The 15,466-nt window shown below is 33.1% G+C and overlaps 2 protein-coding genes across 3 annotated transcripts; one reads left to right on the top strand and one right to left on the bottom strand.

The window, feature by feature from the left end:
- The first annotated feature begins 10,834 nt into the window (after window positions 1-10,834).
- LOC119673377 (probable Ufm1-specific protease 2) lies at window positions 10,835-13,286 on the top strand. 2 transcript variants are annotated; one of them, XM_038084639.1, is made up of 5 exons: window positions 10,835-10,923; window positions 11,093-11,306; window positions 11,356-11,772; window positions 11,830-12,387; window positions 12,439-13,286. In XM_038084639.1, the coding sequence occupies exons 2-5, from the start codon at window positions 11,262-11,264 to the stop codon at window positions 13,228-13,230; spliced, it is 1,812 nt and encodes a 603-aa protein (XP_037940567.1). In that variant the 5' UTR covers window positions 10,835-10,923; window positions 11,093-11,261; the 3' UTR covers window positions 13,231-13,286. The 2 variants fall into 2 exon arrangements, with proteins under 2 accessions (XP_037940567.1, XP_037940568.1); XM_038084640.1 differs by having other exon boundaries at window positions 10,835-10,953.
- LOC119673378 (general transcription factor IIH subunit 4-like) lies at window positions 13,277-14,970 on the bottom strand. The gene is made up of 2 exons (XM_038084642.1): window positions 14,577-14,970; window positions 13,277-14,527 (listed from the first exon to the last, which is right to left on the bottom strand). The coding sequence occupies exons 1-2, from the start codon at window positions 14,846-14,848 to the stop codon at window positions 13,336-13,338; spliced, it is 1,464 nt and encodes a 487-aa protein (XP_037940570.1). The 5' UTR covers window positions 14,849-14,970; the 3' UTR covers window positions 13,277-13,335.
- Window positions 14,971-15,466: the final 496 nt, after the last annotated feature.

Here is a 15,466-nt window from a genome sequence, read left to right as displayed (position 1 = left end):
TTGTAATATTAATTTTCTTTTTCATTTTACTTTAAATGCAAAATTTATTTCTATCACAATTACTTAATTAATAAATAAATATGAATATTATACTAAATACATACAAAATAATTGCTCAATTTGTTTAAAAAATAATATTTTCACTTTAAGCGACAGCAAAAACCTAGTCGCTAAAAACAATCAAATTAGGAGAAATTTTAGTCGTTTTTAACGAAATTTAGTGATTGCCAATTTAGCAGAATACGAAATTTGGCGATTTAGCGATTTATCCGGAAAAATCAGCTGTTTTTGAAAGTTGAGAAAATTAGCGAATAGAAATTAAGCGTAACGAGTTAGCAGAATCGCAAAAATCGCTAAAATGCATTTAAAGAATTTTAGCGATGGAGTTTTAGCGATAGCTATTAGTGGAATCGGCCTACAGACAACAGATTAGTTGCTTAGTAAATTATTACAACAAAAATTTGCTTACAAAAAGAAACTAAGCAGAGAATCTACTATTTTTGAGATTCTAAGATTAGTGAAAATTTGATAATTAGTGGTGCCAGTACTATGAGCACTATGAGTGTCTCAAAAAGTAAATTCAAAAATAATAACATAAATTAATAAATAAAATTCAATAGAATATAAAGGATAAAGGATAACATATAACTATAAAATATATATAAGACTTACATAAAAATATTAGAGTTGTTTTCTATCATTTCGCAAATGAGTCGACGTTTGTTTTCTTCATGCACAGATGTGGTACTGGGCCTCATCAGTTGCAGAATTATCAGGAAGACGTTCAGGCAATGGAAAGTCATCACTACAATTTACTTGTATTGTAGTATTATGTAAAATAACGCAAACATATATCCAACGCGTTGCCTCGGGAATGCTGTTATTGTTTTTAATTTGCAATTTTAGTTATTTTAAACTGCTGAATCTCTCTTTTAATAAACCGAAACAATGCTCAATGCGAATGCGAAAAGAGCTAAACCATGCATTAAATCTTTTCCTACGGGTTTCGGACAAGTCATTCGAATTTAAGCGAAACGGCGTCACTGTTGGTGTCAATTTATAATTTATTACAATTTATCCATTGCAAGTCACTGAAATACTTACTTGGGTTCGTAACTAACGAGCAGTTCTTAAATATTCTGCTGTCGTGCACGCTTTCTGACCAGTCTACCACCACATGTCGAAATTTTTTTTGTTTGTCGCAAATTACTTGTACTTTAAGGTTGTAAATTTGCTTCCGCGAAAAGTACGCTTCTGGATCTTTAGTAGGCTTTTCAGCTAATTTTATATCTGTACAGTCCACGTAACCGATGCAGTGTGGCAGTTCATGCATTGTTTCGGAAACAAATTGGTTATGTTCTTCGCTACTGGGCCAATAAAAAAAACTGTCTTTCATTTTAAGAATGACATCAAATACTTTTCTTGTAATATTTTCTATTGTGCCACCATTACCTACACCAAAGAGTGCAGCCACTTTTCCAATTGAAGCGCTATCCCCGCTTGAACCATGCCTATACAATACTATCATCAGTTGCATTTTTACAGGAAACTGCTGACTTGCGCGAACACCATTAAATGCTTCATCATTCTTAACAGAATTAAGTATTTTTCAACCATTTGCAACAATGCATCTGTTAAAAATGTATCACACTTCCGCACAAAATGCATTATGTGTGGGACAGCATACCGTGATGATTTCGCGATGGCCATATAAACCAAGAAATCTTCTATAACGTCAACTTTCTCTTCTATTATTTCTATTAACATAGAAAACAAGTAATTTTTTATTAAAATATATGCACAGATTTAAATAGGAAATTACCGTCATCTCAAAATTCTTCAAAAGAATTTAATTCCTCTAAATTCAATTCCTTTTAAAGTATTTATTAATTTATTTTTTTCGTTTTGTCTTGGCATTTTAAATAATATAAAATTATATAATAAATTTAAATGATATTAAAATTTACGAATATTTGAGTATTTCACTGTTAACATATGTTTCGCTTTTGCTGTTGATACGAGTGCTGCCAAGGCATTTGCACACAACAAAATAATCAGATTGCGCATTTTGGGTCGTTCACGCAACAGATTATCATCAAAATGCTATTTTTTTTTAAATGAAGTTTTTAATCTACTAAGCAACTAATCTGTTGCCTGAATACCCCTAATATAAAAATTTCTGTCGTTACAAGATAAGTGTATTTCGTTAGCGATTCTAAGGATCTGTTCAATTGTACCATGCCATTTTCGAAAACCAAATTAATAATCCGGAATTAAGTTTTCTATCGGTGAGGAAATCAGGATTTTTTTTATTAGAAGTTTTTCGAAAATTTTTGAGATTTGCGGCAGTAAACTCTTTAATCGATATGATATAGGAACTGAAGGATCTTTTTCAGGCTTCGGGATTATTTTTATCAACGATGTTTGCCAATGCATCGGAAAGTACCCATGAGACAAAATGTTATGTCCAGCAAGTATTTAATCATTTTGCCATTTATTTGGTCTTGTCCTGGTGCATTTCTTAGATTAATGTTAGTTATGACTTTTTTCAATTCCGAAATTCCGGAGGATTTTTTACGTCAGCCGAAATATATATTTTACGCTGAATGTTATTGATTTGGGGATTTGGTTGAAAAACATTCTGCAGGTGTAGTGACAAATATTTGAAACCCGAAAGAGACAGGAGCACCTCTTGGATACTGTCAAAGAAATTAGAAGTCGGGAGACGTGTTATATCCATGACCTACGTCAATGCTTAATATTACAAGTCATTCACTAACCAAACGAGTGAATATTTCACCATCCTCCGGACATGGCGTATTTCATAAGACATTGGCGAATCTAAAGGAAATTTTTTTTCGGCCAGGCATGATAACAAACGTACTAATACTGACAAAGAATTCTGAAGTATTTAATGGTTCCAAGTCTTTTAACAGGATGCTATCAATAGGTCACCAATAGGTGCACAAATGGTAACAGAAAGATCTTTCCAAAGGTTTTATATAGACTTTATGGGGCCCTCTCCCAAAACGAAAGTAGTAAATAATAATGATATATGTATGTTTACATCACGTTCCCAAATTTACACCAGCAAAAAATAGTCCAGTATTTAGAAGCTGATGTATTCCATACATTCAGAGTACCTGAATTTGTACACTCGGACAATGATAAAAATTCATATCGAAAACTTTCAAGGTGTTTTTAGGGAAATACAGTATGAAACACGTCTGAACACATATATTTCCCATAAGCTAATGCAGCTGAGAATGTCAACCAAGCAGTACTACAAATGATGAGATCATATTTAAGTAAAGATCAAAGCAAAACCGAAGAACATGTCAGCGATACAGCCTTTTGCTTTAAAGAGTGTGAAGAACAGTTCAATTGATATGGAACCTTACTTTCCGGTGTTTGGAACGAACATCGTACAACATGGTTCCTTGTATGATGGTAATCAACAGTTACAGGTAATACAGCAATTGATAAAGGATAAAATGATTATTAAACTAGAGAATGCATACAAGAAAGCAGAGAAAACTTTTAATACTCGATGTAAACAGATGCGATTCTAAGTAGGGCAAATAGTCACGAACTGATTAAGTCCTCAAATGTAAGATAAAGTTTATAACAAATACATAATTATAGAACATAGAACATTAATTCTATGACAAATGTTAACAGTGTTCGCACACGAAATGAGGTGTAGCCCAATTTTAGTTTTCAACTATCACACACGATCGCTAAACTTTAACTCCTTACTACCACTGACTCTTTCCCATTGCCCGCATTTTCAACCAAGCTCCAACAAGTAGGTTTGCCATTTCCGATCTTCACATTTATAATTGTCATTTTTACATTTCGTGATCCAAAATACTTGAAGGGTAAAATTCTTGTCCTTTGCAAAAAACACTGTTATCTGGATTCGAAAGCGTTGACGTCACGTTCCAGTAGATGTGCATTATGTTTGACATTTGTTGCATGAGTTGTTTTTTTTTAATTATGTGGGAATAGAAGCTTACTCCGATGCAAGAACGGTGATCTCACGTTCTGGCATTAAGCATTTGTTGGATGCAACACTTGGCGAATGATATGTCCATGTGTTTGTAGGCATTTGCTATCTCTACATAGACACACTTCACTGGTCCTGCTACCTTTAGTTATACACTCTTTTTTTACAATGTTCCAGTTCACTTGCAAATGATTTAAAAGAAACTTTTTGAAATTGCAGAAGGAGGTAGTGAAACCTTCAATTTTCAATCCCATCAGGGGATCATTTATCCCTTTTTATCAGGGGTTCAGGGGGTCTTTTACATAAGGCCCACCATAAAGTTCTACATAAAGTAATTTTTTGATTCGGGACTTCACATTTCGTTACCTTACGAACTGCAAATATAAGAATATCGTAGGAATAAAAATCAGAATTAGAAAAAATTAAAGCAATAAAAAAGAATCAATATTTATGTTTAACATCTTTCGGGATGTGAGTTAACATTGTTCCTTCTTCTGCTAACTTTTTTATTCTTGACAAAATTGGCAGTCTTTCAAACATTATCTGATTTCCTGTTTCATTCCTGGTTAATAGTAAGGGGTAGTAACTCACTGGGCATCAGAACACGTCCATGTACCCAGCTGAGGGGTTGCCATAATGCCAGGCCATTGAGCTTCTCTTTCCGATACTGCATATCATAATAATATTGTTTTTCTAACGACACATCTTATAAATATTCCGGTAGGATTATCAATGGAGTGCTTATTTAGACACTTCTTCGTATAGTTATTGACAAGTTCTTTCATGTCAGTGTGTTGAGTTGACACAGCGCCCAACTCATAGTTGCTGGCGTCTGCTTGTACAACAAATGAAGAGTGTTTGTAGTGCCGGACTTAGCAGAAACCTTCTGACTTTAACATGGACTTCTGGACTATAAGATAGATGCATACGAACTTTCCAACCAAGCTCCCGGAGGTTTAGTTGATTATTATTGAGTCAACACTGATGTGTATGGCCTGGCGTTACCCTGCTCAAACCCAATTCCTCTTTTATTGTCTAAAGAGGGCCATTTCTGAGCGATTGCTTCATTCAGACATTTCAATTGTTGACAGTGAAGTTCCGAGCCGTAAAGAAGCAGCTCAAAGTAGATGGTCCCAATCCCTGCCCATCTCACCAAACACACAGCAAAATCTTCCTGGTCATTAATACTGGCTTGGACACCGTTTTAAGCCAACTCACCACAATTCGACTCTGGTCATTGTTTTCGCTTTACGTTGTCGTAAATCATCAGTCACCAATTTTCAGCACTAGTCACCGCTTCAAAAATAGATCGATTTTGTTGAAATTCAGCAGCGATTCATAAATGGAAATGTGGTCCATGGGGTTTTTTGTATTACATCGTGTGGAACTCATACATCAAACTTCTTTTTGTATCCAGCCATATTCAAATGGTTCCAAACGGTTTTTTGTGTAGCATAGCAGCTGGCGCAAATTATGATATAATTTAAAAAAAAATTGAGTGAGGCTAAAAGTAGGAAAATTCATTTATTTTAATTTGTGTTTATTTAATTTGATTAACAATAAAACTTTCAATCATGCTTTGTCATATTAGTGAATGTAACTTATTTACTTTAAAACTGGGTTATAAAGGGGGCCTCGCAATTCTAATGTCGCCGACGTCCAGAGTTGGTCTAGCTCCGCCACTGTTCCATGATTTCATCGACATTCGGTCTTCCAGTGCGTAGTGCAGTCCATCTTTAACATCGTAATTATCCAAACAGAATAGACGGAAGTGAAATTGTGCATAATTGGCTGTTACAGTATCAAGACCATAAATACTATTCACCTTTGCAGCCGCTTGGCTTGCGTTTTTACCTATATCAAAGAAAAACTGTAAAATTTGGCGCATTATCTCTTTGTTAGTGTCAATATTTGACGCGCGCTCAAACAAATCTGAGTTAACAAATCATTAAATTGTTGAAAGTTTTTTAATATGGATTCTCATATTTCTAACGTCATATAGTGCAACCCAATTGAACTTATATAACGCGGAATACAGATAACTAACCATTTATTGGGAAAATAATAGATTTCCTTTTATTACACCTAATACAATTAAAATAATTTTTTTGATTCCAATAACAAATCATTAATAACAAGCTTACTTGAAATATCAAATGAATTTAAATTGATAATAAAAACAATTAAAATAATTTTTTTGATGCTAAAAAAAAATGATTAATAACAAGCTTACTTGAAATATTCAATGAACTTTTGCTTTGATTTTCATTTTAATGCTGTGTCTCCATCATATTTTTTTGCTAATTCTTCATTTTTTTCTTGTTTCAGTTTTTTTATTTCCTTTTGCAGAAATGCGATTTCATTTGTTAACATTTGTTCTCTGTGAATTGAATCACTTTTTAACGTATTTATTTCATCTTCTATCTGTTGTATAACTATCTGCTTTTGTTTTAGCAAATAAGTCAATTTCATAATATCGTTACTTTCCTCTACCACAGTATCCTTAATTATTGGCTCTTCAAGAATAGATGGATCTATAAGGTTATCTGGTTCTTCATCCGGTTGAAAAAAAACTGTTGGTGGGATATAACTGCCGAAATCAATTTTCGAGGAAAAATTTTGTGCTACGTCTGGCAAGTAGAGTTATAGTAAAACACCTGCATCACTCATGCGATCCTAAAGATATTGTAGGCGACCTCGCAGAAAAGGGTTTTTAAATTGTCAGCGCACTTAACAAACTACAATTTAAAATCAAGAAACCACTGCATATGTTCATCTTAACGTTTGAGTCATTTGATGATACGAACAAAATTCATGAAATTAAAGAAATCCTAAACACAATAGTATCTCATCATCATCGTTTTGGCATCACAGACCAGGATGGCATTTCCCTTTCTTTCTGTGTTGTGTTATTTTCATCGTTCGTATGTTGTCTTCTACGTCTTGTAACCATATTTGTCGCGGTCGTCCTCTTTTTCTACTCCCCTCTGGCTTTGAGTCGAAATTTTTCTTAGTCATTCTTTCGTTACTCATCTCAATCTTTGGGGTTTTATGTATCGTGTTATAGTTCGGCCTTCGTTCAAGACATTCAATTCGTCGTTATACCGTATACAATATGTGCCGTCTTCTATGCACACCGGGCCAAATTATTTCCTGAGTATTTTTCTTTCAAATCTCAGGAGCAGTTGTTTGTCGCTGAATTTAAGAACCCATGTTTTGCAGCCGTAGGTAAGAACCGGTCTAATGACAGTTTTATATATGTGCAACTACTGTTCCTTTGATAGTAACGTTGATTTCATAAGCTTGATATGGGCAAAATATGCTCTGTTAGCTGTAAAGTTTTTTAACTTCTCTATTGCTTATTTTGTGTCCTCAGATATAGGTTTCTCTAGCATATTTTCTACTGTCCATACGGTATCACTAGATGCTTCGACTTCATTGCTCTTCAGCAGATCGCTGAAATGGTTTTTCCAAATATTTAAAACTTCTTTTCTATCACTGATCAATTCACCACTTTTATTTTTACAAACTGTCAAGTGCGGTTGGAATATGCATGTATGTTTTCGTATTCTGCGATACATTGATCTTGTTTGGTTTGTTTGAAAATCTTGTTCAATGCTTTCTAGTTCTTTTCTCAAAAAACCTTTTTTCTTTTTTCGCATTTTTTTTTTTGGCTTCTTTCTTCTTTTCTTGATATTTAAGCAAATCCTGTCGGGTGTCATTTTCAATGTATATTTTTCTAGCATCGTTTTTTGCTTTGATAATTTTTTTGCATTCTGAATCAAACCATTCATTGTTGGAGTGAGTTTTTTGGCCAATAGTTTCGTTTGCTGCGGTAAGTACGGCCTGTTTAATGTCCTGCCAGCTTACTGTTACGTCTGATTCTCTTATCGTTTCATTATTTTCTTCTAGTTTATTTACAATTTTTTCCTGGTAAGTGGCTTATACAGATTCGTTTATTATGGCGGCCTCGACGTTCCAATGTTTCTTATTGTATTCATTTTTTGCGATTTTAGCCAATATCGTTTGATGATTACGCCCAACAACCATATAGTGATTTGAGTCACAATTTGCAAGATCGTATGTCAATAACTGAAGACATATGTCTCTTATCTACTAATATGTAATCAATTTGATTGGCATCATTTTGTCCTGGTATTCTCCACGTTTGCTCGTGTGCACACTTGTGCTGAAAGGATGCACTACTTATAAATAGTCCTTGGGATTCGGCAAAGTTAAATAGACGTAGAAAACCAAATTCCATTATTTCTAAATGGCGTAAAAATTCCAGTTGCTAATACTGCGAAATATCTGGGTATGAGCCTAGATGCTAAACTGAGATGGAATGTACACGTCAAGAAAAAATTAACTGATCTCAACATAAGATACAAAAAGCTAACTTGGCTTATTGGAAGGAGATCTAAAGTATCTCAGCAAAACAAACTTATGATTTACTAATAAGTTTTTAAGCCGGTATGGCATTATGGTATCTTAATTTGGGGTTGTGCAAGAAATCATATTATAGATATGATGCAAAGGTTCCAAAATAAAGCTCTCAGGGATGCAGTTAACGCTCCGTGGTATGTGGGAAATGCTTGAAATACCTACTGTAATGCAAGAAATACAAAAGTCTGCTAAAATACATTATAACAGGCTGAGTCAACACTTAAAAAGCACTATTCCGGCGTTACTTTGCGATGTCACACACAGACGCTTATGATGCTTCAAACCAAATGATCTTTTGAGGCGTTTCAACCAGTAATGAGATGATTAGTCAGATCTATATGCTCATCTGCTATTGTTTACTTACTTTTTTTATGTAAACTTGTAATATTAATTAAAAACCTCTTATTAGTCAATATGACTACATGTTGTTAATTTAAAGTCTTCATTATTTTTTTAATGTAATAAAAAAAAAACTTCTAGCAATATTGGTACTTGTAATAAGTTCGCAAAACACTGAAAAGATCGTATATGATCATAAAACATCTTAATTTTAAATAATAAGTCACTAATGTAATCTGATTCATAACTTATACCTAATTAAGTATTAACAACGCAGACAAGAATCAATGTAAGGCGTCAATTACTGTAAATTTACCTTTTAAATAATGCAAAATAATGGAAAAACACAAGTTGTGGAAACAGTTACTTGACAGTCCAAAAATGATGTAGAATTTGTTTTTGTCATATTTTGTGTACTTCTTTCAATAATTTTATAATTTTTTTATATTTATATTCCTGATGTAATAATTAGTAAATATATAAAATAAAATACATATATACTAAAACAAAAAGTTGTGTTTTTTGAATAAGAAGTTGAAATTTTCAATTTTTTTTGAATGAGTAAACTCATACCTGACAAACTGTATATAAATATATTAGGGGTATTCACTCTCTCTTGTAAACTGATTGCAAGGAGCACGAAATGCAAGAATGCTATACAAAAACTGCAAGACTGCGAGAACACCTCTGTTGCAGAATTGCATCATCAAAATGAATCAGCTGTTTTTGCAGCCGTATCAAATTGAGCAAAGAAAAATAAAAGTATAACAATGCCGCGAACAAGTGAAATACAAAAATGTATAGATTTTTTTATTGAAAATAGTGCTTTTAATATTCTGATTGAAGGTATTAACATGTTGTTAATGTAGTTTTCACTACTATATAGTTTCTATTTGTTAGATGATGCAAATTACTGGGAAGTGATGGAGCAATTAAATAAAGACCTTTTGTTTACTTTAGTAAACCATCACAGAAATCACCAACCCGTACCAAAATTTATTCAATGGAGATCTACCATTCTTCAAGAATTTGATGAAGGCCGTTTTTGTCAGATGCTTAGAGTAAATTGGAACGTATTTTCCTTAATAGTCTCACTAATAAACTATTAAGGATTGATATTGTTTTATATCGTTTGGGTTCATCAGACGAAAATGCGGCTATTCGTAAAGTCGCTACATTATTTGTTGTTGGAGATATATGTAATAATAATATAATATAAAAATAATTAGTATAATAATAATATAATATAAAAATAATTAATATAATAATAATATAATATAAAAATAATTAGTATAATAAAAATATAACTAATTCTTAATTTATTATTGTTATTTGTTATATTTTTTATCGAGGGGGGTAGTGGGGCTTTGCACAGCAGAACGCACGACTTTCGGTGCAGAGCTGGATGATGTGTTGTCTGCAGACGATTCAATAAAAAAAACTTCGTTGCCTAGCGCAGAACTAGTTGGTGGCTATGGCAATGTTTCCGTACGAAATTAGACATGCGTCCAAACACTTCATTCAATAGTTCAAAATGTGAACAAATTTTCGTAAGTTTCGCTGAAATTGATAAATAGATAAATTAATTCACAAATGTATATGTATATAATATTATATTTGTGAAAACTTAATTAATGGTCACATCGATTTAAATTATTGAACGAAACGCATGTATATAGCATAGCCATAGATTAACATATCTCGAAATTTTACTAACAGTCAATTCAAATTTAAAAATGAGAAGCAACAAATGACAAAACAGCTGATTTCCGCCGTTTCTGGTTTGTTGCAAGCAAATATACATAGGTTTCAGCATTGGAAGTTTGCACGCAATTGCACGAAATTTTGTGCGTGTATTTTGTTGTTGTTATTTGCATTCTCGTACAATCTGTGCATTTCGTGCACCTTGCAATGAGTTTGCAAGAGAGAGTGAATACCCCTATTATAGATTTATAATCGCAGTTGCAAGTCATTTTATTATTGAATATAATATATTAACAATATATATTAACAATATTGATAACAGTATTGAAATAAAAAATAAATTACATTTTTACAAAGTGATTTGGAGGGAATTTATGTCAATATATTGTGCTAATTGTAAACAAATGCACACAAAATCATGTTCGGTGAGTGTGAACAGATTCTTACGTGACGTCGTAAGTAATTTTACCAAATATAGACCGTCGGAAAGTATAATCTTATATTTTATCAGTATTAATGTCACCTTTTTCAATATTTGTGCCGATGTGATATAAAGAACTAATTTTTTTCTGCAATTTTTTTCTCTATTCTCAGGCGGACGTGGTTTCCGTTCTTTTAGTGATATTCTTTGATCAGGCCTAGTATTTGATGTGTAACAATTTTAGTGTAACGGTGCACCAGGGTGTATGCTTGAGATTGCGTTTAGTCAACGTATTTCTCAAAATATCTTTAATAGAGCATTGTAATTAAACAATTTATATCAATGGTAATGTTGCCAAAGGTGAAAGTGTCCGAATTTCTCTTAAAGGTAAGGTACCAGCTATTGTATTGCCAATAATATTACATATTGTTTTTAGAGAATCCAAAGTATAAATCAGCAGTGCAGTGGATGTCTGTTTGGAGTTTTTTATGGAGATGGCACTTTATTATTAGTAGGGTTCAATGTAGAATCTACTATTGGTCATCTCAATTATAAACAAATACAGCATAAGTTTCCAGCAGAGCTCGACTTGTGCGGGCTAGTCAAATTTGGTGATTGTACAGATGCTGAAGCTCATCTCAGTACGATAATTAAAGATGTGGATATAACTGATAATCCGATTTTATTGCATTGCGAACTTGGAACATTGGTGGGTTTGCGCGCATCTATATTTATGCATAGCAAATTGCAAGACATACCGTATGATATAATGGATTCAGAACATCTTTATAGGGATTTTTGTTTTACTAAACTTAAATGCAATTTAAAATTGTATACCTATCAAAACCCTCAGGTGATGCATCAAGTTCAATATTAAAATCTTTATGCTTTATTTTCGTATCATATATAGACAATACCACAAGATATGCATATGTTACGGAAATTTGTATCTGGCGGAACAATGGCCTTCCAAATCAACTCAGGTGAAGCTTATATTACAAGTACTGGAACAAACTTGGACAATAAATCTATTATTAAGGATTTATTATCCCCTGAAAAGTATGCAGGGAATGCTACTAATTTAAAACCTCTGATAACAAAATTAATCCCTCGTACATTAAATAATATATATGGAGCTTTGGGTTGTCAATTTGATATAATCAATATAAATGGTTTAGTTTCGAAATCCTATGATAGCCAGATAAATCATTTAAATGGCGATAACGAACTTGGAAGTTCGCCTGCTGTAAACATTGGTATCAAAAACAAAGTAAATAAAATTTGCATTCCACTCCAAATGGAATCGATGGCAATGCTGTCGAAAAATACTAAAGTTAATCGCCTTTATGATATTCTTATAGAAAGTGTGTGCCGATCGTTACGTCTGTTTGAGCATGCAATTATTGAACATTTAGAAACTGAAAATAATTTGGTATTAATACCTCGCAGCTACCACTTTTTTCCACAGGTAATTAGTACTGAAAATGTGTATATTTATTAAAAAATAGTGTTTATGTAGGAATTAGGACATTTCCTTTCCTGTTCATATCTTGAAGGCATTAGTGATGATGAAATAACTATGCAAAATCGTCGAAAACGTCTACATCGCCATTTTGGACTGCCAATTACGCAACCATTTTTTCGACGTGCAAATCGATGCCAGTTTAAAAATGAAATGGAATTGGAAACACCGCTATTAAATGTTCACTGTGGAGTACGGCCAATTGGATTGTTAGAAGGAAAACAATATATTACGCAAGGAAATTATTACTACTTTCATTATTTACAAGATAAAGGTTGGGGCTGCGCGTATCGTTCTCTTCAAACTATTTTTTCCTGGTTTTTATTGCAAGGGTATACTGATGAGAAAATACCGAATCATAATAAAATTCAAAAATACCTAGTTGAAATCGGTGATAAACCACAAAACTTTATTGGATCTTCTCAATGGATTGGTTCAGCTGAAGTAAGCATGTGTCTTCAAGGATTTCTAAATGTAGAGTCGAAAATTCTGCATGTCGCAATAGGAGAAAACTTAGCTAAAATAGCTTATGACCTCGTTCTTCATTTTCAAACTAATGGCACTCCAGTTATGATTGGTGGTGGAGTTTTGGCGCATACAATAATTGGAATACATTATTCTAATGAACCCAGGGATATTAAGTTCCTGATTTTAGATCCTCACTATTCTGGTACTGATGATGTCGAGATCATACAATCAAAAGGTTGGTGCGGATGGAAGGGATCTGATTTCTGGAACAAAAAAAATTATTACAATTTATGTTTACCACAACTTCCAATTCTATATTAGAACCACACAACGCTGGATTGAATTTAATACAATATAGGATTGAATTTTATACAATATTAATAATTTTATTATTTCTAATTTTTAAAATATTAATTATAATGAAATTTATCCGACATTTTTGGAATAACGTTTCCAAAATCGTTTTACATCGTCGTGACCATTTCTAGTAACGACCATTGTACGTGTTCTTTCGTTTTGCCAAATTAGAGCATCAGATGAATTAGCATAATCTCGCAGAGTTATAAAATCGGCTTGAGACAAAAACTGATTATAAACAACGCCTTCCGTGAAAGTAAAACGATTGCGCTCCAATTCCCATAGTCGCATTTGGTCGAGAACAGTTGGGGGTAAAGCTGAGCTCGCGTTAGGATCTAAATCTATTTTCATGTTAGCGTGTGCATATTGTTTCAAATAACTTATAATTTGGTCGGCGGTAATTCCACCACGTAGAGCTTGCCGAACGGAATCTCTTGTAAGAACACCAACGACTAAATTCGGAAAACGATATATTAATTCAGTAAAAAGTGCTAAAATAGATACTTTAAGTTGGTCATTGGTATAAGCGTACACGCGGTAATTTGTCTCAACTATTATGTATCCTTCAGATTTTTTCGCTTCATTACTTACACTAGAAATTCTATTTTTGTTACCCATATTAAGAGCTAGTCTAGTTGGGTAAAACCGACCTTCCTTCCTCTTGCGTTGGAATACCAATCCAAATTCTCTTAAATGCTGTAAAAATGTTAGCATCCTGGAACTCATTCCATCAGAACTGTAATTGCGACCTAATGTACTAAAACTTAATTGAAATAGTAGAGAAAGACATTCTGGCAAGGAAAGTCCACGTTCTTCACAAGCATCCAAATATTGTAGCATAAAAGTCCAAACTTGTGTTTGCGTATCAAATAATAAGAACTGAAATCCCTGACTTGTTATCCTCACACCATCTTTCTCAATGCGTTTCATTAAATTTGAATGGAGCAATATGCGAACTGCATCTGGACTTATTAGTTCATTATCGCATCCAAGTTTATTACATGTTTCTGGTCCTACCATAAATTTCAAAACACAATTCCAACGTGATGCTGCGTACTTATCCAGAGAGTAAATATCCCGGGGTTTTGAATGTTTATCCGACGTGTATGACATGAGCCATGGTTTTCCACCGCCCAACAAGGCAACTCTTAAATTCTTCTTAAAGTTGGGGCAAAGTTCCCAACCTGATAATCCACCAGGAATTGGTGTAACTCTCCATACACACAGCGCTGAAAGAGACGCAATTGCTTCTGCCAATTCTCTACAAGACACTTATATATTAAGGAAAATAAGAACTTTTTAAAAATTACTTCGCAAAGTGCTGAGATCCCCACGAAGCTACAACAGCTTGAGGCACTGCTTGTTCTACAAACAAAGTACGTATCACAAATTGCCGTGCAATTTCGGATAACTCCTGATATACTGCTAAACATATTGGTGGATAACTGTAGAGTTTTTCAAGAAGCTCCGGTTTAAGCGCTCGCAAGTACTCGTATAAGTTTCTACATTCAAGTATACAAGGTTTTGGAATAGAAATAAGAGCAGACTCTAATCTTCCTTCGATGAACTTGGTATCAGACATCGCTCTTAAATACAGCTTCAATTTTAATCAAACCGTAATCACCTGTAACAAAATTAAGGCAGCCCGTACTACTAAAACTAGTGGTCAATATATTAAAATTGCATTTAGTTTACTGTAATGCAGTTACTTTTTATGTGCTTTATATATATACATATGTTTTTTATTACTTATTTTAGTAAATATATACTACCAAGGTTAAATGCATCACAATTGAATAAGATTAAATTAGTAATTCGAAATTTTTAGGTATTGTGGAAACACTTTCTAATGTTATTAACTTCAGATCAAAATTAGCTTTTATATAAAACGTGAATTTGTTTCCAATGTGGGAACATAATATTCTAAACTCTTATTACATGCATGTTTCTATAAGCAAGTCTACTGCTTTTTAATTTGAATACTCCAATCAGTAAGAATTTAATTTTATATCTCTGTATTACATACATATGATTCTAGAGATATTCACTCTCTCTTGCAAACTTATTGCGAGGTGGACGAAATGCACAGATTGTACGAACCTACAATTACCAACAACTAAATACACGCACAAAGTTTCGTACAATTGCTTACAATCTTCCTATAATAAAACTTATGTATATTTGCTTGCAAAAAACAAAA

This window comes from Teleopsis dalmanni, chromosome 1 (assembly GCF_002237135.1).
Source record: "Teleopsis dalmanni isolate 2A chromosome 1, ASM223713v2, whole genome shotgun sequence".
NCBI classification, from domain to species: domain Eukaryota; kingdom Metazoa; phylum Arthropoda; class Insecta; order Diptera; family Diopsidae; genus Teleopsis; species Teleopsis dalmanni.
The sequence above is the reverse complement of the archived record's forward strand: the minus strand, read 5'-3'. Positions and strand labels throughout refer to the sequence as shown.